The sequence below is a fragment of the Mytilus trossulus genome, chromosome 14 (genome assembly GCF_036588685.1).
Source record: "Mytilus trossulus isolate FHL-02 chromosome 14, PNRI_Mtr1.1.1.hap1, whole genome shotgun sequence".
NCBI lineage: Eukaryota > Metazoa > Mollusca > Bivalvia > Mytilida > Mytilidae > Mytilus > Mytilus trossulus.
This window is the reverse complement of record NC_086386.1, coordinates 31862909-31888880: the sequence shown is the minus strand read 5'-3', so window position 1 is coordinate 31888880 and position 25972 is coordinate 31862909. Positions and strand designations below refer to the sequence as shown.

The following is a 25972-nucleotide window of genomic DNA, read 5'->3' as shown; positions in this document are numbered from 1 at the left end:
CATAAGTTTTGGATAGATAAGTCAGTCTGTACTGTATAGGTCGTGTCTGTGTCAGAATGTTTCTTTTGCATTTAAACATTATTTTAGTACAGTAAAACTATATTATATTGTTTTCTTAGGAGAGAAACAAACATAGTTGGCATAGAAAGAGAAAATAGAAAATAAATATACCACAGAGAAAGAAATGATAAAACTACACAGAAGCTAATTGAATGATGATTAATAATTAATTTATAACACTAAGAAAAGAGAGGTTCGCAGCAGTTCAGAAAGATTAATCTACAATCAGCTATATATAATATACCTGAACTTTCACTTGTCATCAAATAGTAAGAGTTTTATCAAAATTGGATATAAAATTGCATTTATCTGCGTCAATAAAGTGATATGTTACACATATAGAATCTAAATCTGTAATACAAGTTAAATCTGTGCTGCTGCCAATAGTTTAGAAAGGCTGTTATAATTAATTTACTGGTTTGGCTAAGAAGTTTATTGGTTTAGTAAGTTACTCCGTTTAGGCAAACTGTTCTTAATAAAAACAAGAAACTGGACACTATGATGTTTTATATCAATTTGGTTGGGTATATTACACAAAGAACTCGCCGATATCTAAAAAAATATACATTTCTGCAAAAATTCAAAGCGAAGCTACATTTAAAAAGATATCTTTGACATATAATGGCTGACTTTTATAAATTGTTACTTGGATGGAGAGTTGTCTCATTGGCAATTTAGTCTGTCCAACTCATACAACATCTTCCTATATATATATTTACCAGTAAATAAAACGTCCTTCGGTCATACATGTACATTTCATGCATGTACTAAACGACGAATATAATTAACACTCTCTATCCCCGATAAATAAAACTATCCTTCAGTGTCTAGATACACCCTTACATATTTGTGTTGAAAACTTGAAATAATACATGTAAATATGACAATTTTGTATCAACAATCTCATGCATCCAAATCGGGTTATGAAGGTAATGTCTCTTTTTGTTACTTATGTTTGAAGTTAAAACTTACTCATAATAAATCAATTTCATGATGATTGACCGAATTTTAGGTCTCACATTATTTTCTGTTACTAAAAATTGAAAAAGACTCGAAAAACATGTAATCAACTGTTCATATGCATAACCCAGTAAAAACAAAAACAAGTTCAACACTATATCAATTTCATGATGATTGACCGATTTTGTTTTACTTTGTCTGCTTCTTAAAATTGTAGAAAACTCGAAAAACATGTAATAACTGTAAAAGAGAGTCTAAAAAGGTTAAACTAAATCCACATTTTAAAAATATCTTGATGGAGGCCACATGTGGAGCAGGATCTGCTTATCATTCCGGGGGCACCTGAGATCATCCCCAGTTTTTGTAGGGGTTCGTGTTGCTTAGTCTTTAGTTTTCTATGTTGCGTGTTCTGTACTATATTTGTATGATTGTATGTTTGTTTTTTTTTATTTTTAGCCATGGCGTTGTCAGTTTATTTCAGTAATCTATGAGTTTGACTGTCCCTCTTGTATCTTTCGTACCTATTTTGTTTTTAGAAATAAACGTATTTGTATACGTAAATTTTACGATATATTATTGACGCAAAAAAGTTCGGTCTCTCCCTCTCGGGAGGTTAATGTAACTATGGTAGTGCAGCGGAACCCTATAACCATGTGCTGATTCGTAATGCATGTATATGATCAAAATTGGTTTAGTCGAATTAGCAATAACGATAAACTATGCCATTAAAAACATTAATTTTATTGCATCATGCAAGGTACAAAAAGTTCTTAAATATAACTTTCAATTGCATATGATATAAAGGTATACAGATACAGGTAGCTGGATACAGGTGCAAATTTTCTGCATATTTTTTAATACATTTTTCATAGCTGAATAAAATTAAATTATAACTGTGCAAAATCTAAATAAACAATTTAACATCAAACTAGAAGGCCGTATAGTGACCTATAGTTGTTAATGTCTGTGTCATTTTGGTCTCTTGTGAACAGTTGTCTTATTGACAATCACACCACATCTTCTTTTTTATATTCAATTTGTATTGTCTAAATGTATATTGACCTATAAAAAACATGATGGGGAGGACAGCAATGATCATTGAACATTTGTAGCATAGTATATTTCTGAATATTAAATTTTATTCGATTTTATTACTGTATGTATTCTGGATCTTCTAGTCCAATTTCTGACAGATCTGTTATCCTTGGTTTTTTTATTGACAGTCAGCCATCAACTATCATTTAACAATAAAGTATAGGTGCAACTTCATTACACTCTGTTATTTAATATATTATTTTGTAATGAACACTAGGTACAAATACATATTAATGTTGTCGGTATATACATGAATAAAAGCGACAAGTGTTACATAAGAAAACAAAACAATTTATCTTGTTCTGACCTGTTATAATTTATGACAAATTTTTGAACAACTTACTCCATTGTGTAATTTATGTACCAATCTTCTGCTAATTTGTACATGTTACACCAATGACAAATATATCGTGTACTGCAGGTTGACCTATAACCCCGCCACATGTATTGACCTATAATTGTTGTACAAGGTCAACATGCTAAAGGCTTAGCATAGCCAGACCTTGTGAACAAATTGTTTTGGTAGTAATACACAATAAGAAAGAAAAGTTCATCAAGTCTGTTTTGTTGAAGCCAGTTTTGCTATCATTTTACAAGTAGGATTGGTGGCTATAGCTAGATACCCATACCATACCACTTTGTACATTAGACAATGAATTTCAAAAAAATACCATATACTTTTACACTTTACGTTGAAGTAATAATTGCTAGTATAAGTGGTCTACGTGTTGCAATACTTGATTTTCGAGTCATAAAATGTTGATTTTTTAAATAACTTTATCCTGGAGAGAACCACTATTGACGATGTTGGTTTTTTCTTTGTAAGACAATCACGTAAACTATTAATTGAAATTACAATTTGTACTTTCTTTTTGACAAAATGACCTTGTGTGGTCTTTGAAATTTTCTAGCCCTCATAATGACGGAGTAGCAGTCGACACTTTGGTTTCCATACAAATGGATGCCAGCATCCTTCTTTGAACTGTTCTCGTCTGTAATGAATTGCATTTAAACCTTCATTGTAAGTATTACATTTGAGTGAATGATACCTCACATATATCTACACTACTAATACATCAATTGAAGGTCAAACCAGATCCTTGTACTTAAGTTTCATCCTTAGCTATTTGTCACTTACACATTTTAAAGTTTAATGCCATATATTTTAACAAAAACCACGTAAAAATGTTGTGGTTAAAAATTTAATCCTGTTTACGCAGGTACTGAACCATCGTTTAACAGAAGAACAATTTTAATATAAACGATGACATGTTTTTAATGAGATTTTTTCTACAGAAAAGAGGGATAGATTTACAGTATTAGAACACCACAGGAATTCCCGACGTAACCTGTATACTTACCATTCATCTGCAGTCAGATACAAGAAGGTCTATTGAAGTCAAAATGAAAATCAAAACTATCCATGTCTCATTTATCTTTTTTGTTAACTTTACAAAAGTTCTCTTCTCTTACAGAAATATGAGACATTCTGTCAGGTTTATCTATTGTTAAAGTACAACAATGTGCTAAAAATTTGAAACTAAGATTTTAATAACTCGGCACTTTTCGAATCAGCTTTCTTGCAAGTTTCTGATTTTTTTCTCAACAACTGTACATTTAATATACTGTATATATTTTTTGTTCATTGTTATACTTATATCATTCCAGTAAGAGTTTTTTCTCTGTGCCTTGTGTATAATTTTCGTTTAATAAAATTGTAAGGCAAAGAGAGTAATTTAAAGAATTTACTTCAACTCACTTCATTTCGATGTGGTTGCTATTGTCAGCTGTTGACACAACTAATATTTTCAATGTTTTTTTTTCATTTTTTCATTAGAAATTGATGGTCGCTCTGTGGCAGTCTCTTTTAACTTCAGTTACTTTTGGTCTAGACATTTACAAGTTTGTGTAGCTTTTACTGTTAGGTCGCTGTCATCTTAACTTTTCTCCACCTTTTTATGGTAATAACTACAACAAAGGCTTTATAAATGGAATTCCATAGACATCCAGTTACTTTGCGTACACGATTTCCTCTCTATTGTGCAAACACATTTATTCATTTATCTCATATTTCCTGTCAGCATAAAACTTTCACATTAACCTGATTAAAATTGAAATAGATTATTATGAAATGCAAAAATCTGCATTTGTAAGAAAATAACTGTTTGATTGTGATGTATTGAAAAGGATTTCCGGAACTTATTTGGAATTCTACCAGTGTTTCAGGGACGATTGTACAATTACAATATTTACACTATATACCACCGTATTATTACAAAAATGCAGATTCAACTAGCAAATGAAATGCATGCACTGTCTTTTTGCTACGTTTGAAGGTTTTTCCTGGTTCAAAAGTTTAAATGAACGCTTAAAAAAGTTTAAAATAAATGAAATGTCAAAGAAGATAATACTGAGAGCAGTATAAAACAAGTCTAAAACAACTTATTTCAATTAACTTTTGTTTTTATTTATAATTTGTACTCCACAAACAGTACCTATGAGTATAAAAAAATGCAGAACGGATAAATTTCAATGACTTTGCTACAACTTGTGCACACTGAGACTTAAAAATCTGCTACAATTTGTGCACACTGAGACTTATATTTACAGATTGTTTAAATTAAATTCCACTTGAAGGATTTGTAAACACTTATTTAGATCACTTATTCATGATAGCCAAAATATCATGTGTATATTCACAAACAAAGGCATTCTATTTTAAGTACCTATTTAAGCATCTGTATACTTTTTTGTTTTTCTTCTATGTAAATTAAGCAAACCCCATGTGGAAAATTGTATGAAAGAATTTGTCTTTAATTTATACAGAAAATATAGATTAATATTTCAAAGTAGGTCTTCATTTGCATATCTTTTGAAAAATAAATAAGAAAACATAAAAGTGCACATAAAATGTATAATGTGTACACCATCTCTCATTATACCATTTCTTTATATTACATTCAAAAATATGATATAATATTCATATTAATAAACAACAAAGCTGTCTTCAAAATACTCAAAAAAAAATCTTCTTTCAAAAGTTTTTGAATTCATTGACAGTTCAAGGCAGAGATGATAATAAAATCCGCCAAATGACATTGCACAATCATTAAAAGTAAAACAAATGTTCATAAAATCTAAGATAAGTTAAAATCCATAAACCACACAGAATTAAAATCATATATGTTAAAATTTCCTATATCAAAATTTCATGTTTTCTGTTTGCTAATTTCAGTAATCCGTCTGTTGAAGCTGCAAAATGGAGGAAAGTGTTTCAGACTCTGAAGTAGATTTTCATAAATCTGAGTATGAACAACATAAAGTAGGCAGTAAACGTTGGAATTATGCTGTAAGACGGCAATCGATTGGTTGGTCGCCCTATCAAGGGGCGGGACCATCTATTCATGATTCAATCAGTCAACCAGAATGTGTCGTTGAATTACTAAGATCTCCTTCTGTTCAAATATATTCAACATTGAAACGAAAACTTCTGAAGGCTAGATCAAACCCGGAATGGATTTTACAATTTTTACATCATGATGGTTTGGAATTACTTTTTGAAAGTTTGGATGAAATCTGTTGTCAGAAAACATCCAGTTTTCTTGATTCAATTTTACAAGTTGGATGTGTAGAGTGCATTAAAATAATTATGGATACCTCTATAGGATTAGATTATGTAGTTGAAAATAGTGATTTCATTCCAAAATTCGCTTCAGGTAAGCTTTTTCTATATATTTCTTTCACTTTTACCTACAATTTTCTGCTATCAAATATAGTTGATACGTTTTACTTTATAACATTAAACAGGTGACAATTTTTACCTGTTCGACTAGATAGCTCTTTAATACTTTACAATAAAAGGGGTTGTTATACTAACTATCATAGATATATATTTACATTTGTCAACCTTTCCAACAAGTTATATTCCAAAAACAATAAAATAATAAGTTTGAATGACAAATTAACGATTTGATTTGTCAGAATGTCATAGGTATATTTTTAATATTACAACCCTTTTCTGTCTTCAGCCGTATATAGATTCAATTAAACATTCTTTATAAGATCGGTATGCAACCTTTTCCGTTTGAAATAAGTAGGCGGAAAACGTCTAAGGAATCAGCAACGTCTCAGCATCCTCGATCGATTTTCAATATTTTCTCTACATACCATCAGTAATCAAATGTCATTCACAAATAGCAGCAACACCTTTTTACGGAATGATATTGCAATTTCTGTTCCGAAATCAGACTTTCTCATCGTATATAAAGTTGAAGATGAATTATAAAGATATCGGTATATTCGATACCCACGTATTTTTGTCTGGTCATTCTTCTGAATAGGCATAGGCAGTGCACAAGAAATTGAAACATCAAGAAAACTCACGCAACATTTGTTAAGATAGTTAGATATCTTATATCTGTATTAAGTTAACATAGTGTCAGCGCATCAATTGTCAAGTTAAAACAAAAATCTTATAATTCAAATTTACACGCAATGAACAGAATTGATGCCTTACAGGCGATGAACCAAAATACATGCATGGGGAAGTTAGACAAGTTTTATAATGTCGGAAACTTCAATAGATGTAGATTATGTCATTTCTTAATTAATTACATGTAGTTTTGGGGGATCCTCTTACTGGAAGACCATATCTGTTTTAACAAAATACTTTAGATAGGAAACATAAACTGTAATCTAGAATTTGGCCCGAGCAGTTTGAGAAACTATTAAATATCCCCCATCTCATAATTGTATACGAGAACAGAGAATTTTTGAGCTGGAAAATTATCATTCTTCTACTAAACTCATTTTTGCTCTCCCTCTTTTCCTACGTATAAGTCTGTTGTTAAATTGATATTTTATGTCTATCTTCATACGACTAAAGGTAAAGGTATAAAATACTATTTTCATAACTAATGTTAAAATTTCTACCAGTGAGATTTTTTGATAAATATATTTTTATTTTTGTGGGATTGCCCGTTGTAGGCGTTTGTAAAATCATAACAAGGTCAAGTAAGATTTTAAATCACAAAATAACACTTTCAAATGTTCAAATCTGGGTTAAACCCCTACTGCAAATTCGAGTTAAAACGAATGATCAAGCATTTTCATTGTTATAAAGAATAAATATGAATGGTCAAGCCCTCTGACCATTGTTGACCATCTGGCTTGAGGCCAGTACACTATTATTGACAACTAGTTTTGATACATTGTGCTTCATGGACAGTTGACTGTTTTGGGAATGTGTATTGTGTAATGATTTTACACATTAAGCTTAAGCAGTTCCATTGTTTGCGAAAAAATATTATTCAAGTTATTGACAAACACTTGAAATCATCTGCAGAGATTGTTATAATGAACAGTGAATTCACAGAAAACATCTTTGCAATTGATAACTTTAAATATTTTAATTGATTTAAGAGAAAATTTTCAATATTTTTAAACTACTTTCATCTGTTGACAAGATCCTCTGTCTAAATTAAGATACTGACGTGTCCGTCTTCTAAATTTACAACCTCAAAATCCCAGCAATTAACATATACATGTAACTGGTAGTAGGAAACTTTTATCATATCAATCACTTAAAATTATTGTCGTCCTCTAATCTATATAGCAATACAAACTGGCATGTATACAGAGATTTCAGTCCGAAACGTTCTCTGGTACGATTAAGATAGGATACGTTTGACTAAAACCAATACAAATTCAAGTTTGATTTCTTAACGGCTTTACACTTCATTGTGACAATATCATATTGGAAATTAGTCTTGTGGTAAATTTGTGACGAATTATCATAAAATATCTCGTTATGATTTTCAATTGGAATCCGATAATAAATTTGATATTATAGTTATTAATATGTTATAATTCTCTGCTCCTTCCCATATATAGGTTCCTGGTTTTATTTTTTTAGACATTGACCGTTATGCATAAGGATGTGAAATGGAATCATGACATTAATCTTTAACACCAAAAAATACTGTTTTTCACACTTTACTACTGAGTTCTACAAACTAAAGGATAAAGCAGTCGAGTTGTTATTTCATTTCACCATTGAAATGACAAACTGTTAAATAACTTATTAAATATATCGATAAAATATTATAGATAATCCGACTTACTGGCAAAAAAAGATAGCATACGTTTTAAGGACACTCAGAGATCAGACAATGACAAACGAAGCGCTGTTGGACGTGTTATAATGCCAAATATGTGGTCATGAATAAAGAAATCACTTTGCTACTTATAAAAAATCCTGATAGTTAGTAGATTCTTTTTGGTCTGATAAATTTCGATTTAGGCTGTCAAAATAAGCCAATCCACCACTTGAGGTCTACATTCCACAGTCTTGCTTACAGTCCTTGCTTTATCCATACTAAGGATATTTGAATTTCGGCATTGAGAATCGGATGCAGTAAATTTAGTACCATGAAGTTTATTTTATTAATTATAAGAGCGATTAAAAGATGAAAATAACATTTAGACGCTTATTAGTGACTAGGAAAAGACATAAGATAGAATCTTCTGTGGAAATTCTATCAAGAAATACAAGATTGTTTTATGTGTTGTTTCTTAGGTGTAAACAAATGATACGACAAAATTAATTTACTCAACAATGCTCAAACGACTTATAAAATATTCAATCATTTTAATTGCAAATGCCTTTACTTTGAGACAGATTATACTATAATTAACATAAGAATTTCCATTTATTTGAAGTAACCATTAAGTCATTTATTTGCACAATTAGGTAGTCAACTTAAGCATGGGCATGGTTAGTTTGAATTGAAGCAAGTTTACAAAGGTCAAAGTCAAGGTCAATAATGCAAGGTCAAACCTTCAATTAATGTTAACAGGGAGGTAGAAAAACAAAAAAAATGCAAATAAAGAACCCTAAAAGTAAACGGTTAGAGAACACTTATAGGATAAAATGTATCTTGAGAATCTATAGCCAATTTTACATTATTCTTTCAACTATCATTGCAAAATAAAAAAACCTAAGGTATTTGGACTAATGTTTAATTTCATCTGTAGTCATACAGTAACTATAACAAGTACATACATTGTTTGAAATATTATCTTCCAAACAGAAATAAACTTGTGTTTAATAATCCACCAACAGGTACTTGTTATTTGACGAATGTAAGAGGATCTTTTCCATTGATTACACAATGATCATACTCTTGTTTAGAAAGTCCATCTTATTTTTCCTGTACAAAATATGTCTTGAGGATTTCATTTCAGTTTGTCGCGTTTTGTTCAAATTAGACAACGTGGGGTGATTGATGAGCCTATGGGTTTTGGTATGATATCAAAATTGATATCTCTAATATTTTTAAAAGAACATTGTTTGAATGCGTCATAAAACGACTTGTACACTCTAACTTTGAGCTATTTCATGTCGCTAAATTTACACTTGCCATATCGGGTACTAAGTTAAAGTCGTGCATTGAGTGGAAATATCGTAGAAGAAAGAAAACCAATGCTTCACAACAGAAACTTACAAGAACAAGAAAAGATTGAAAGGACCCAAATAGAAAGCAAAAATAAACCTTGAACAGCTTTTTCACATGTAATTTTTATCAATCTTCTTTCCTCAACTAGATTTTTGATATAGGTAACATTACGTTATAGGTATCGTAACGTTTTACGAGTAAAGACTACGAGTTCAGCACATGTTTAAGCCAATACCCCTTTATATCAAGTAACCAAAAGGATTGACTAGGGTTGACTGGGGTAAATAAATATGGTAATCCAAGTAACTATCCCAACCGACAGTTAAAAGCATGCTAATGATGGGATTCCGTTTCACTATGTGGGATGTACTGATACGCAGCCATGTTCAGTCAGAATGACAACGTCAAAATCTATGCCTTGTCGTAGGGATAGTACCAAACGCTCAAACTTGCAACAGATTTGTTGAGGGGTCTGTAAGTGGCCCCGTTAGAAGGGAAAAATTTCTTTCCGTTTCCAGTGGATTGTATTTAATTGAAGATTAAGATAAATGACTTTTAAGGGTCTTTTAATTTCAAGTGTTTGGTTGAAAAATCAGAATAAAACACAAGCTTTTATAAGAAGAGTACAGCCTTAATGTGATTTCTTTCAAGCTAACTGTTTTTGTCTGCCGACTTAAAATTTCACACGTTAATCAATACTAAATTCTATTAGCAGTATTTCCAGACAACAAATTTGTAGAGAAACATCGGCAACAGACTTAATTAACTAACCATAACATATAATATCTATATATCACATGCCGGCAGACTACATTATTCACAGGTGTTGTTTTCATTGTCATTTTCTGGACATATATGTCATTAAGGACAGCGGTCACTATTGAAGACAAACGGCATAAGTGGCAAAAAATCAAACATAATTATTTTCTACATTTGTTGAACAGAACATAACTGTCATTGAGTCTTGTCAAAACAGATCACAGATACATCTTTTGTGTATTTTTTAAAACCGTAAACATATTCTTGCTCAGTTACTACGACAAAACCGGAAACCTGACACTTCTTTAAATGCGCATCCCAGGAATGATAAACATCATTATAATGTCCTTTTACAGTATTAACTTTTGCCAGCAAGGTGAAAAATCCAATGAATAAATTCAAACTTCTATTCTTATTTTATAGGTTTGAAATCTGATACATGTAATTAAGTTTGGACATTATGTCCATTCTACCACCCAGGGTTTTGGTCAGTTGGCTGTTCTAACACTATTCAGAGTCCCACACTCAAATACCGATTAATACCAGTTTTAATCAAATGTCTAAGTTACACTTTAATTGAGTCTTGGTTTAAATTTAAACATTATGTTTCAATAAAAGTTCAATTCGGCCATTACAGTGTTAAGGTATGTTTGAAAGGGTGTTGGAATCCATACTAGATGATTCTAAAGTCTGCTAATAAGGTTTACACACACCTTTAAATAGCAACAAAAGACACATCCAGGAAGTAACAGGAATGACTGTTAAGGTATTCCTCAGTGTCACAATATTGATTCAAAGTAAATGCCCGTTTTGTAAACAAACCTTCAGATTTAGATAGCTGAATAGAAGGAAAACAATCGTTTACAAGACCATGAGTTTTAAAAGTTTTGATGCAAGAAGAACTGTCCTCTCTGTATATCATGAAACATATTGCCAAAGTTGGGAATGAATTAACCTATTCAAATCCAAAAATATACGATACCTAATAACACATTCCTAAATAAGTTTTTAAATCTGTACTGGATAATAATAAAATATCTCTATTACATGGTATTACAAGTAAGCTTAGTTTTTATTCCCTTGTTGAACTCCGGTGAACGTTTCTTTAAGTCTAAGCTGTTATGCCTGATCTTCTTAAACATTTATGAAAATGACTAGTTATTTATAAAATATCAGACGTTTATTTACCATGACTGTATTCTGTCGTATTATATTTTCCCGACGCAGCTCATTCAAGCGGAAGTGACAGCGTTCTTTTCTGCACTATTGAGTATAAAATGCTCCATTTGCAGGAGCACCAGTTCAATAGTGATAAAACGCACATGCAAGCATCCTCGTAAAACAAAAACTTGGAAATAGCTTAAAAGAAAAGTAGTCATAATTTACCAATAAACTTTCCACTTTTTGTCAGTAAATATTTGGCAATAAATCATTACATATAACCTTAAACGGGCCTCGTATACATTTTCGAACTAATGATCTATCAGTTGGACAACTTAAAACAATAGTAAAACATCTATCATTAATCTTTGTTTGGAGATTTATTCATGACTTTTCAATTGAAAAATTGATATGACTTTTGGTAAATTCTATAACAAAGGTTATTTAGGACCACAAAAAAACAATTTGCTTCTATATAGATATGTACTTTGTATTAAATAGAGGTCAAATTTCATAGTTTTGTTCACGCCCTTCCATTGAAACTTTTGTATCGTATTTGTAAACGATCGATTTTCACTTTAATATGGATTTCAATTTATATGCTTTCTTTATTAGATATCAGAAAAGTTAACGGATAGTATGATTTTAAATTTTCTTTGTTTTCACGCGTGCCAGCTTTTCAGTGTATATGGAATTAAATGTTTTTATTTGAAACGAAAGAATGAGAGTGTGATTTTTCAAAAACGATTAGTCCAAAATTAGACTTTAAAGATATAAGAATTTAAGTTAATTGTATTTAGAAGCGTTTTATCATTGTTGATGTTTTTTTTCGTCGTGTTTGGTGCAGGATTTTGTGACTCAGGATAATATTGCTAACATTTGCACACACTTGCTGCGTTCTACATCAAAGTATGATTAAAACAACTCCGGTTTCAGACATGATTAAAACTTGTGCAACAGATATACTGAACAAACATTCGCCATTGATGAAGAATTAAGTTGTTAGGTTTAGAGTTTATTTGTTCGTCGGATGTTTGACTTTGTACGATTGACAATATAAATATCTCCAGCCAAACAACCAACTAGTGAAAGAAGCACCTTGTCCAACTCCCAGAGTATCTCAAAATCTAGGTGTGTGCAGAATTGACTGATCTTTGTTGAACACAATGCCATAGGTGTTTGAGATAAGAAATTTTAGGTATACCATGACAATAATGAATATATACAAACTATGATGACTCATTTACCTGTCGGCCTGGATGATAGGTGAAACACTTTGATATTGCTGCCCAGGTGTTATGTTCAGCAGTTACATTTCATGTCATTTTAAATACTTTCTAATTTATTGAAATGTAATTAATTGAAATAGGTCGATTTATGACCGAACGTTGAACATTGTTTTAATTTATACCACGGTTATTTAGCAGTTTTACGTATGATTTATGACAATCCCGTTTTACATCAGGGTTTTTAGATGTACCCGCGATAAAATGGATGAGCTACCATCCGAAAAATCTCGTCCTTATTTTAAGTGTTATCGGGTCATCATTTACCTTCTATCCTTAAGATTCGGACAAATATCAATTTACATAAACATTAAATTGAGTTAGGTTGTCAGTCTTTTAACAGATAAAAGCCGAATGACAAGCAATTTTACTTATGTTGATAAATGTACTATTCGGATTTTATAGTTTTAAATGTTACTGGCAGTTTTAATGAGCTTTTTTAAAATTCGAAAAAGGAGGGAAAAGGGGGTTTATAACTTAAAAAAGTGTATGCAAAATGCGTTTAGTTAAAAATAAAATACTGTATAGGAAACTGTTAAAACGTTCAAAGTTATTGGAAAAAAGACACGATATATATATAAGTTGCAGTCACCTAGACTTCTTTGAAACAACAATCACGTGAACGCAAACTATGGTTGGAAAATTGACGGTTTCTAAATAGTCTTATTTCCATGTATAAACCATTCTTTGCATATAATTTTGATTAAACCACCATTAAATTTGTGCACGCGACACAAGCCTTTCAACAGATAAACTTATAGGTAGCGACCACTTATAACTAGGTACACCTGTATCAAGGTGAAAAGCATACAATGACATTTGAACTTTTAACGTTCTGCCAACTTTATTAATTAAATAATGGAATTGAAATTATTGAAAATGAAGTCCAGAGAACGAGTTTATCTAATGCTTAAAAATCGTGCTGGACAAAGTTTGTTTTCTGCTTACAAGCAGTTAGCAAACATTTAGACAGAAAAAGCCAAACAAATGGACAGTTGAGTGTAATTGTAAAGTAAATAAATGTTTGTCGGTGGACTATAGAATTGTCTTACATACGTAAATGTATGGCTTAACACCTATACTCTCAAGTTCTAATTAATATTACAAAAAAAACTTTAAATATCGGAACATATTTCAGCATGACAAACGATTTCTTGACTGAAAAGAACTTGATTAAACAACGATCTGATTCCTAACCATATATCAGATGTATAAGCTTTATGCTTGTATCTATGGAAATTGAAATGCTTCTCGGAAAAATCAAATGCTTGCAATCGTAAAAATAAATAAATAATTTAAGGGAAAGCAAATACTGGAATAAAATGACAAAAATTCAGCTTTAAAAAGGCGAACATAAAACTTTTTAAGGTTGAAATTAGATATCAATAAAAGCTTTGGAAATAGTTTTAATGCTTAGTTAGCGTTGTCAATAAGACCTCCTTAGGAATGTGGTATTATGGGTCCTTGACAAATTACGAAATTTATGATATTTTAAGAACCAAAAAGGCCTTAAACTGACATTGTTAATATTGAAATGCAATTTTATGTAACTCGCTGCACTCGTAAATATAGACCAAATGTGGTATAGCGTATTGTTATAATTAGAATTTAACACCAGTGTATACATTTTAGATTGACAATAATGGGGATAAAATACATTTAAAGTTTAACATACTCCAAATGGGACTAGGAACGGACATCTAATACATAGTTTGATATAAGTTCGTGTTGCATAGAAGTGTAAACATGGTGTTAGCGATATACTAACATGGTTTTTTGATGCTGTGTTTATTACGTCGGTTTAAAAGTATGAAAATAGAAAAAGGTGAAAATGTATGCATGCAAGAAAATATGCAGTTTATACAATTTATGTATTCGTGGGACTATCTTATCACGAAACACTTAATCGTGGGACAACATACGGTTAATACGGTGACAGACTTTGCTTGCATTGTTTTATTGGGGGGGGGGGGGGGGGGGGGGCTTTACAGCTTGCTGTTCCGTGTGAGCCTAGGCTCCGTGTTTAAAACCACACTTTGACCTATAATGGTTTACTTTTACAAATTGGGACTTGGATGAGAGAGCTATCTCATTGGAACTCGCACCACATCTTCTTATATCTATGTTCTTGTCTATTGTGAACTACATATTAGTCTTCTTCTAAATGATTTAGAAAAAGACAGTTTGGACATCCATAGTTTCATGTTATTCAATATATATACGCAGACTATATAGTAGTTGTTATTAAGTCTACACTCTGACCATAAGTATTTGTTATTAAGTTATAATTCTTTATAACAAAGTGGGATCTTTTGACAACAACCAATAAATCAACTATTTATAAAATTTAAATTTCCTGCTTTGGTCAATTTATTGCTATTGAAATATCCTTGAGGGAAGAAGGACATAGAAAGACCAGTCAGGAAATATTCAACCAATCGTTAACTTTTTGATCTTACAATGGCAAATAGAAAAGATCTTAGCACTGATAGGTGACATTTAGAAACATGTAAACAGCTGAACATAATACTATAACAGACATTAAGTTAGCTCATTTAACTTGTATAATAGAGTTAAGCAGAGAAAATTAATCTTTCATCTAATATTTAGCTTGACCAAATTTTGAACTCTTAATTTCATAGACATGCAACTTGAAGCATGTCGATTAATAAGTACACAACTTTATATTTTCAAAAGAAATTTCATAAATCTTTTGCATTAATAGTTACCACACGTTTTTGTCAAAGGACAAGACAACTTAACATTGTTACAGCACTTTGTTTAGGTATACATGCAATGTAAATATGAATAAATAGTAAAACACAAGTGATTAGTTTAAGGGTTTATAATTATATGCAATAAACTGCTTGCTATAACTAATTTACTTATTATATTTTTTTTTCAGCACTCAACACTGACAATGAGGCAACAAAGAAACAAGTGTTCGAACTTCTTTCAGCGCTATGCGTATACTCGAAAGATGGAACACACTATGCACTGGAAACTCTGGCTCATCTTCAGGTAAGGCTATAGTTAAATGTATGACAGCGATGGCGAGCTTCTTATGGCAACATAAAAGTTTACCTACCCAAGAGGTTCTTTAAGTGGTTTTTGAGCCAAAATGCGTGCAGCCATCGGCTTTTGTTATCATATTTGGGAGATACGTCATGATTATATCGTGGCGGACTAAAACTTGTTTTCTATTCTCACGTGTTATGACCTTTACGAACTCAACTAAGATCCCAGGTACCCTGTTCTCGCTTGGCAAATTTGCCAAAATTATTTGAGGCTTTGCATATTACTGCGTGTAAAAAGTCACGATATATGATCAGCCATTCAGGTTACAAAGAGAGTGCAATGTTATTACAAACTCGAACAACCGATATCAGATGTAACCCTGATATGAAAATTCCATTTTATACAATAATCACTCTGATACAGCATTTACCGAATAACTATACATAAGTTATACATTGTCATTGTGGATAACTGACCAGTGATCTTCTATTGTGGCCTTTATCACTTAATTACAAGGGCCACCATTGAAATCACCTATTATAAGTAGTAATTGAAGATCGGTATTGTAAGATTCAGTGTTTGCTAAGGTATAATTACAGTCTTTTAAACCTGTTACCAATTACCGCTATGTTTCTCAATTTATGTCACTATCCTCGTGGATAAATAAAGTTTAAATTGTAATTTCATGGTTATAATGAGATGAAGCCTTAGAACGATGTAATTCAAATTCACATAACTCTTGCTAGATGACTTGCTAACTATAGATTAAAATGAAAGCACCTGTTCAGTCTACTTTTTCTTTCTTTTTCGGACACACATGTACAAAAGTCGGTCATAATTCAAATGTTCATAAGTCGGTCAGAAGAATGATTGAAGCTGCCTGTATTACTCAAATAAAAACAAACGAACAATACTTAGTGGCGGATCCAGAAATTTTCATAAGTGGGGGAACACTGACTGACCTAAGAGGGGGCCCGCTCCAGTCACACTTCAGTGATTCCCTATATAAGTAACACATTTTTTTTTCCCAAAAAGGGGGGGGGGGCGGGCCCCCTGCCGCCCTAAATCCGCCTCTGACTTATAAAATATTGTTACTTTCTTAACGTCCAGTGGCAATTATTGCATGCATAATACAATGTTTTAGAAGTTAAAGTTGACTGCCATTTGAAACAATAAGAAGTAAGACTTAATTCAAAATAGAAATTAATAATCTTAGTGTTATATAAAATTGCTTGCGTATGATCATCCATTTTGAAAATCTTTGAACCGTTATTATCTCTGCCCTAGATACCTATTTAAAAAAGAAATTCAACCCTACTTCCTTTTAAATTTTGTTATCTATTAACAAAAATTCAACAAAAAGAAAAATTAGCTTTATGTCATTCGTTTAAGAAAGAGTATTTTATCGAACGACAGGGTTGAAAAATCTTCCCCTGTCAGTGTATTTACAAGAAGTGAATAAAACCCGGTATTCCTTCGTTTTCTAGTGATAGGCATCGGCACTGTCTGTTATGTCACTCATAGACTTACTTAAACAATTGTAACACCTTAATATAGCTTAACCAAGGATAATACTTATTATATCACGCCTTTTATTACTAATCTTCTCACCTTGTATTTATTGCTTAAGGTGAAGATTGTACATATCCATGAATTATGTGACAAGGCTAGCGGATTATCTCTTAATGAATGCAATGTTTCCATTTTCCCCCCTTATATTGAGGTCGTTGCTAGCTTGGAGCTGTACCAAATGAAAGTTGGGTATGCAAGTTGTTTCAATGGACATTATTTATCTCTTTATAAAGAAAAAAAGGACAACCCACAGTGTTGTCGAAATACATATATAGAAAGCCGCGGTATTTACTTTAACAACAAAATTTACGACGATTTATTGACATTTTCTACTTAGTAGCATAGCAATAAAGTAATAGATTGTAATAATTAACAAGCGATAAAGAAGTACTCTATCCAGAAAGTTGTAATCGTCTTTCCATAGCCAGACACAAAAATCCTTAACCCAGCAGCTAACTAAACATCTTAACATCACTGATGCGACATAAGTATCATAAAAAGTATGAAATAAGAGAATACACATTCTGGAACAGTCTCTTCTGTGTAGTCTGAGTACCCGGATTAACGTGATTACTATAAATCTGTCATCGTTTTATAGTGTAAGGGTGTGCAGTTCCTAGTTTAAATCTAAAGTTTTATATATTTTACTTTTCTATTTTACTTTTTTTGCATTATGTGCAGTTTTCCACTAATGGCGTCAGTAGTATTTGTTGCATTTTTACTTGACCTAATGTAAAATATGAACTGTAATCCCATACTTTTTTTTCGCATTTGTCTTTCAAATAAGCATGCCTTGTGACGGTTAATCCAGGACAGTGCACTTTGTGCCCTCAATATGCATTATTACATATTTTTTTTGATTATTAAGTACATTTATATCCCGTCCTTCAAAGAAAAACACAACTTCTTTCTTATTTGATTCTTTAGTCAAAGGAAGCAGGACTTACCATAGTATACAGTAAATGTCAGTTTAAGTTTCAGTTGCAATAATTCTGAAGGATTCTATTTATAGTAACACACTTTACGCACTGCTTCAGTTCTAAAAGCCGACCTTTTATTTTTTATATGATCTAGAATTAATTAAATCTTTTCGTCACATCGAGTCTCAAAATAGGCGTTAAGATGTTAATCTGTTACTGTAAGGTGAATTATTTAATATTTTCCCTATAAATATTACCCCGTTACTTAGCTATGGTCGAGGTTAACATTACTATTATTCCACAGCATCGTCATATGTTGAGCTGTTTCCACGTTAACTGTTTAAATAAACTATTTTATTTACACCTCGTGAATTATTTAACATGACAAGATAAAGCTAAGATCAATAGTAATTAAGTTTTATTAGAATATAACGGTGCCTTTCACAGTCCACTCCAAGAATAAGAGCAGATCTTTGAATACATATCATATAACATGTTAGTTTTGATACATAAAGCGATATCCCATTGACAAACGTATTTGGATTTATTTAAGTATAGTTGAGGGTTTCGTTATGGTCTCTTTTAGTTTTCCCATGGAATTCCGATTCTTTGGAATGAGCCGGTGTTCGTTCAGGGCATTTGTATTTCCTAGGCAGTTATAAGAGGTGTGCTTTAAACGCTAAAAAATGTAATTCATTTTTATAGCTTTCAGTAAAGTTTCAGCCTCAATATAGTCTTTAATCATCGGACACACGATAAAATCAGTATTTTTTGGAAAACCTGTTATTCGCCACGTATACATACAGTAGATCGTATGGTCATGTCCTATATTTTGATAGATGAAGGAAGGAGTTCGGCAATGAACGTCGGTGTTCTCTCGTTTCTAGTACAAATTATCATCCTCTATCATATAAATTACTCTATATATAAAATGATTCATTCAGTAAATGAATTACTAATATCGTACCATACTTCATACTCCATTTATGTTTGTAACAGTTGTCACATTTAAAAAGTATTACAAATAAAGAATTATAAATCATATGTAATTGATGTCACTTATTGTTTATTGTTGTTCTTTATAGATCCTAGTATATAATTAGTAGCCTACTTTGTTATATTGTAATCTAATTTTAGTAATGTGTAAATTATAAATTATTTCATGTTCTGCCTCTTTTTGGACTAATTATGCGTGAAAGGAATATGCAGCTAAAGTAACATTTTATAGTATTTTTATTACAAAAGAAATGTTTGATAGATTACTGTATGATTAACCACAAATTTTATTAAAATTCAATCGATTCGTCTGATAGATCAATCATTACCACTAAGAGCATGTATATTGGTATATATTGGTAAGTTGGTCGGTAGCTGCTTTACTTCCTTAAACTAAAACTACCAAACCCGAGACAGAGACAGAACTATATTCTATATAATCTTTTTAAGAGATTTACAATTATCAATCCACTCCAGAACCGATCGTAAGGAACAACCGTTCGTAAGAAACAGAAAAGGAAATAGCATTGTTTGCCAGAATGTATTTTGGTGCTTTAAAAAGGCCTGAAATAACATCGTTGATGATGAAGACGGTTGGTTGAGACATAGCTTCTGATTTTTACAGGCTATATTTTTGACTCGTTCAAGTTGGAATTATATGCAGTTTTTGCTGATCTGAATTGTTCATTTTATTAAGCTTTTTATACAATTGCAACTCATCTGATTGGTTCATTCTGGTTAGCTTTATATACAATCGTAACTCATCTGATTGGTTCATTCTGGTTAGCTTTCTGTCTATTTGTAACTGTTTTATTACTTCTCAACATGATTGGTTCATTTTAGTTAGCTTTCTATACATTGGTTTCTAACCTAAATAAGCTTTCTATACATTGGTTTCTTATCTAAATAAGCTTTCTATACATTGGTTTCTAATCTTAATAAATAACCAGCCATTCATTGGTTCAAAATTCATGGCTGATCGATTTATGTGTGGTGTATGCCACCTCGGCATGCAAGGCAACATATAATGTGCCAACGAATCACACATGGATTCAAATCCTCTACTAATATAAAAAAGATTTATCGTTAGTGTCTCATAATTTAGCCTAAGGAGACGGTGACATTGAACACGAATCATGCATTTTTTTGTCAGAATTCACGTTGTATGAAATAGACCTGCGCTGTGTTATGCTTTTGCATATTTTGCATTAGTTTTGACTTGTAATAGTGAGATCGGATTTTGACAGATTGCTTTATCTGTTGAATAAGAATTTAACTCCAATGATAGGGTTTCATTGAGACATTATTTAATGACATTGTCTTTAATTCTAAATTTCAACAGGTTCTCATCATGGCGACCATTAAGTCTAAATTAAGTGGCAATTATTCAATTTTTGATATGATATCTTTATGTATATATGAAAGGTTTTTTGTTTGGTCTTTATATAAACGACCTCCTGGTGTGGAGCTCTTCATTAAAGGAAATAGATAAAGACGACTTAACGCTATCAGACGTGAATCTCGCCTGAAGTTACACGCAATCAAATTCAAACGACACAAAATAGAATATTTGAAAATAGGTCAAATGTTTTCTTTTATTAAAATGTCATATTAATGTCTTCCGTCCATAACCGATATAACCTTCTTCCATGTGCTGAAGGTCAACTTATATTTATAATAAATTACGAATCATCATTTCATTTAAACAAAAATAAATAGTAATTAGTGCGTGACAGTTATCTCTAAAACACTTCCGCCTCAAATTATGCCAAAACTTTTCATATTGTTATGGTGTTTACTTGATATAGTGAATTTTTCCCCTAAAATCTAAAATCTGATTGTTTGTAACAAAGTTAAGAATTATGTCAATCAATGGGCGGATGATACTTGAATTTGTCATTTTCCTTCAAATATGTGAAAAAGATAGAATAGAAATATAAACAAAACTATCAACTAAAGTGCTAACTTAATCTGGTAGCAACAAATCTCCACCCATCATGATGTAATCATAAATCAAAAATAGGTCCTAACCATACTGACAGTAATACTCATTTTTCTTTGGACATGTCGGCAATAGGTTATCGTTTTGTGAAAACGCGTTAAATGTGATAAAGTTTAATGGAGTTAACAATACGGAGATTATATTTCATATTACAAATAAAGATTTTGTGTCTGTGAGGAAACCAGTTTATGTTTGTTCAGTCAAGTAAGAGAAATGGACTGAAAAGAACTAATGTATCTTTGTATAAATTTGTTATTTGAATTATACGCGAATTTTAAAATGCAAATAAACTGAAGAAAAGATATTGTCAGTCTGTTTTGCAAAGCTTTCTGAAGTGGAAAATATACAAAATGTTCTTTACATACTTTGTACCGAGTACCCGCAAGCCAAGAAATTCGGTGTCAGCTTTTTTCTTTAGAAAATATCTTACAAAGAAATTGGCCATAAACGTATTTTTCTCAAAAATCAGAGGTACACTAGCTTCGAAAAACTACGAATAAAGAAAACATATGGTTTAAGAATTGTAAACATTAAATGTAGTATAGCATTCCTCACTTTTTCTCTTTCGAAAAAGAGTAACCCTTTCTCATAGATCTATTCAATAAAAAGTAAAATAACAAAAATACTGAATTGCTAGGAAAATTCAAAACAGAAAGTCCCTAATCAAATTGTAAAATCAAATAATAAAACACATCAAACGAATGTACCACAACTGTCATATTCTTGACTTGGTACAGGCATTATAAAATGTTGAAAATGGTTGATTGAACCTAGTTTTATAGCACTAAGCCTCTCACTTGTATGACAATAAAACATGTTTTACAATGAATATATAATAACATTCAATAAATTTGTGATACATTCCTTACATAATGAAATTTTGATATAGAAAGCGTTCTATTCTTGGCAAACATTACTGTTGACCCATTAAACATAGACTTTATTTGAAAAGGACACCAAAACGAAAAATAAAATAAAACTGCATGGCCATTTTAGGTTTGTTTTCTTAAATACACATGTTAATTGATTTCCCAACCTGTATTATATAAATGTTTACACCTATGTGTTGTTTACCTCAGAATTAAATTTACAAGCCATATTTGACTTACAACTGTGTTTTACTACCACATGCTGAGTCTACAAACTTGCTGTACAGCTTTTGGACATGTTTATTTTACACCTCTACTTGTTGTACCCCATACTGAGTCTTAAAGCCTACAGGACGTTACCTTACGGCATCTCTATGATATTTACTCATTGAATACATGTATATATAGTCATCAGTAGTTTAGCGGCTTTCAGATATCATAAATGGATTAAAACAATACAAGTCAAGGTGTAGTAAAGAAAAACCCCACACAGTGAAGGAATCACACGAACCATAACAAGTGACACTCTTTTGAATTTTAATTTTCCATCATCTGTTCATTTGTATGCAATTGATTAAGAGTCTTATTCAGGCAATGCGTTTGTGGCCTAGATGACTTTCTGTTGTGGCATCTCTAAGATATGCTTTTACACCTAGGATGCATGTATAGACAACAGTAGTTAGGCGACTTTATAATTTTATAAACGGATTAAAATGATACAAGTCAATGATTATTAAAAAGAAAACCAAAACTGAAGGAATCGCACGAACTCTAAGAAGTGTCAACTTTTAAGTTTATTTTTGCATTATCTATTCATTTGTATGCAATTGATTAAGAGTTGTATCAGGCAATACCTTTGTGGTTCCCTAAATCCCATCGTATTGGATCATGTTGGTGGGAAGTTCAATTTAATCGGTGTATTTAGTTTTGAAAGTCAAACCACTATTATAATCACGTGACAAATATCTTACTTCCTTTGATTTATTCAGTCATTGAATTCTTATCCTAACTAAGTCCACTTTCAAATTTCAAATTTCAATTTCAATCGGAGATGATACAATATCTATTATAGGTTTTGTCGTACTAAAGTCTAAATAACAGATTTAAATCAAATTAGTAATTTTATCAAGGTTTTATGGTTGTGAAGATTAGAGTACATCATAAGAAATGAAGAAATGTTTTAAATTGAATAACGTCGTCTTGGATATCTTCTTCAAAAACATCTTTTAGTTAGTTTTCCGAACAGTTTGAAAAAGTGTTTTGTTATATGAGAAGAAGATAGCCAATGAAACAACTATCAACAAGTCACAAAATGACACAAACATTAACAAATATAGCCTAGGTCATTGTATGGCCATCACAATTGAGTAGAACCCATACGACATAGTCAACTTTATTCTCTGTTTCATGCCATACTTATGCTTGTTCTTCCATCAATTAAGATACCAAAACAAGTCCATAGTATACTTTGACTAAGTAACGTTAAGTCGGTTAAGAGCTATACAGAGCTCATGTTTACTGTGTTAATTTGTACATATCATGCCATTATCTAAATAATGTTTACTTACTTAAAGACTAACTTACTTACATGATTGGTTTTGAATAAATAAATTAATCTTTCGTTTTTTTTAGTGTACTACTAAGCTTGTCATTCACTTAAAAAAAAAATCCGAACAAATAAAAAAGTCAATTGGTCCTGTGGGAAGATTTGTTATAGGTATACGATGATTGATGCAATTAGTCTCAATCTAAAGAAATTGATACAACTTAAATGATTACTTGCATTTTATTTTTCCAATTTGCCACAATTATTTAAACATCTCATTTCATGCATATTTGGGCGTAAAAAGACTTTGATTTGATAGATAGGTTTGTTCGAAAATAGGTCTGTTTGTCACAAGTATCCAACCGTTAGCCGTGTTTGCTGCGTCAGTGTGACCAAAACGTTTAAGTTGTAATCATTTATAGACTTAAATTATAGAAATCATGTGAAAATAAAGAATTGAAAATGACTTGCTTAAAATTGAACATGTGAAATTGTAACTCCACCCAAGAAAATTGACTGTGTGCACACTGTTTATCTCCAAATAATGCATCAGTTTGGAGTAAATTGCCGCCAAGTTTGTGTTTCATATTACAAATTTTTATTTTAAACGACCTTCTTAAGGTATAAACAGTTACCATTAGATATATATAATGTGGGCCAAAGACACTGAGGTATTTCATTGAAACAGAGGAGAAACGAATGATACCGTTTGATTATTGTATAGATGTATACCAAAGCAAACTTTCCGTTTTAATTGTGTTGGATGTGACCCTTGTGTACTCAAATTATGATAACAAAATTACCCAACGGAAAAGAATTTGCGAGTAGACTGTCGTAACGGTAACTGGAATCCATTTTACTGAGCACTTTTATATTGTTATTGTCCTCTTAAGAAACGTTATCGATGGACCTTTGCAATAAGTCATATTTCCATATAAAAATAGTAAGTTGCAATTAAGCTGCGTGTTGTTTACTTTATGTCCAGTGATACATATTTTATGCAAATCAAAACGAAGGTCACAATTGACATATATACATGTATGTTAATTGAATGCAAGAAGCATACCATACACGGTTTTTAAATCTTCAAGAGGCGCAAGAGCAGAGATAATTGGTTGGTTTTGAAGAAAGCATCTTTATAAGAAAATGGTAATGACACAATGTTAAACGTATTTCAAACAAATCTAGAAGTCTAAAAATAACTAGCTGTTTTGTGGAGTTGTCATTGCTCTTGTTCTGCCATGCTGATTTCACATGTGTATATTACCAGACCGCCTTTAAATATCTATGACAGAGAAAAAATGTTTTGTGTATATTCCAACCTATAAGAACCATAAGAGCCCATGTTTCGAAGACAAAACCACAGAAATATAGGGTCAAATTACACACACAATTACCTTTTCTTTCATTTAAAGACCTGAGAGGAAAAATTGAGAAGGACTAAGTAAACACAAAAACACTTTCACAATCAATATTTACTCTACGATGTAGACCCGCCGTTTAATATGTTTCAATAGGTCGTGACAGAAAGACCTAAATATAAGGAAGGTTATAGAAAAGTTTAATTTAAAGGTTGATTTAATGAAAGGGCAATTAACAAAGAGAAAAAACTCACTTTTATGTGTCTGATTCGGATACCTCTCAGGGCTTGTTTCTGAAATTGACTATTCTGCTTTTAAGTTTATCTGTTTGATCTTAAATGTTCCCACACATTTTGAAAATTAAACTAATTTAATCTGTATTTAAGACATTCTATCTGTTATTTATCCTTAAAGAAAAGGACAAACGAACGATACTTCAAAGATACAATAACCCGACGTGCACGTAACAAGAAACAAAGTAAACATACATATAGGAAACGATTCCACAAATCTTCTCATACATATATATAGCAAACGATTCCACAAATCTTCTCATACATATATATAGCAAACGATTCCACAAATCTTCTCATACATATATATAGGAAACGATTCCACAAATCTTCTCATACATATATATAGCAAACGATTCCACAAATCTTCGATTCCACAAATCTTCTCATACATATATATAGCAAACGATTCCACAAATCTTCTCATACATATATATAGGAAACGATTCCACAAATCTTCTCATACATATATATAGCAAACGATTCCACAAATCTTCTCATACATATATATAGGAAACGATTCCACAAATCTTCTCATACATATATATAGGAAACGATACCACAAATCTTCTCATACATATATATAGCAAACGATTCCACAAATCTTCTCATACATA

At 31.4% G+C, this 25972-nt stretch overlaps 1 protein-coding gene across 1 annotated transcript in view; it reads left to right on the top strand.

Moving 5' to 3' along the window:
* Positions 1-25972, top strand: part of LOC134696535 (formin-J-like) — a 102197-nt gene that overhangs the window by 43072 nt on the left and 33153 nt on the right. The window contains exons 3-4 of the mRNA XM_063558377.1: positions 5351-5831; positions 15684-15799. Coding sequence (XP_063414447.1) covers positions 5375-5831; positions 15684-15799 — 573 coding nt within the window. The 5' untranslated portion in view covers positions 5351-5374. The remainder of the gene's footprint in view (positions 1-5350; positions 5832-15683; positions 15800-25972) is intronic.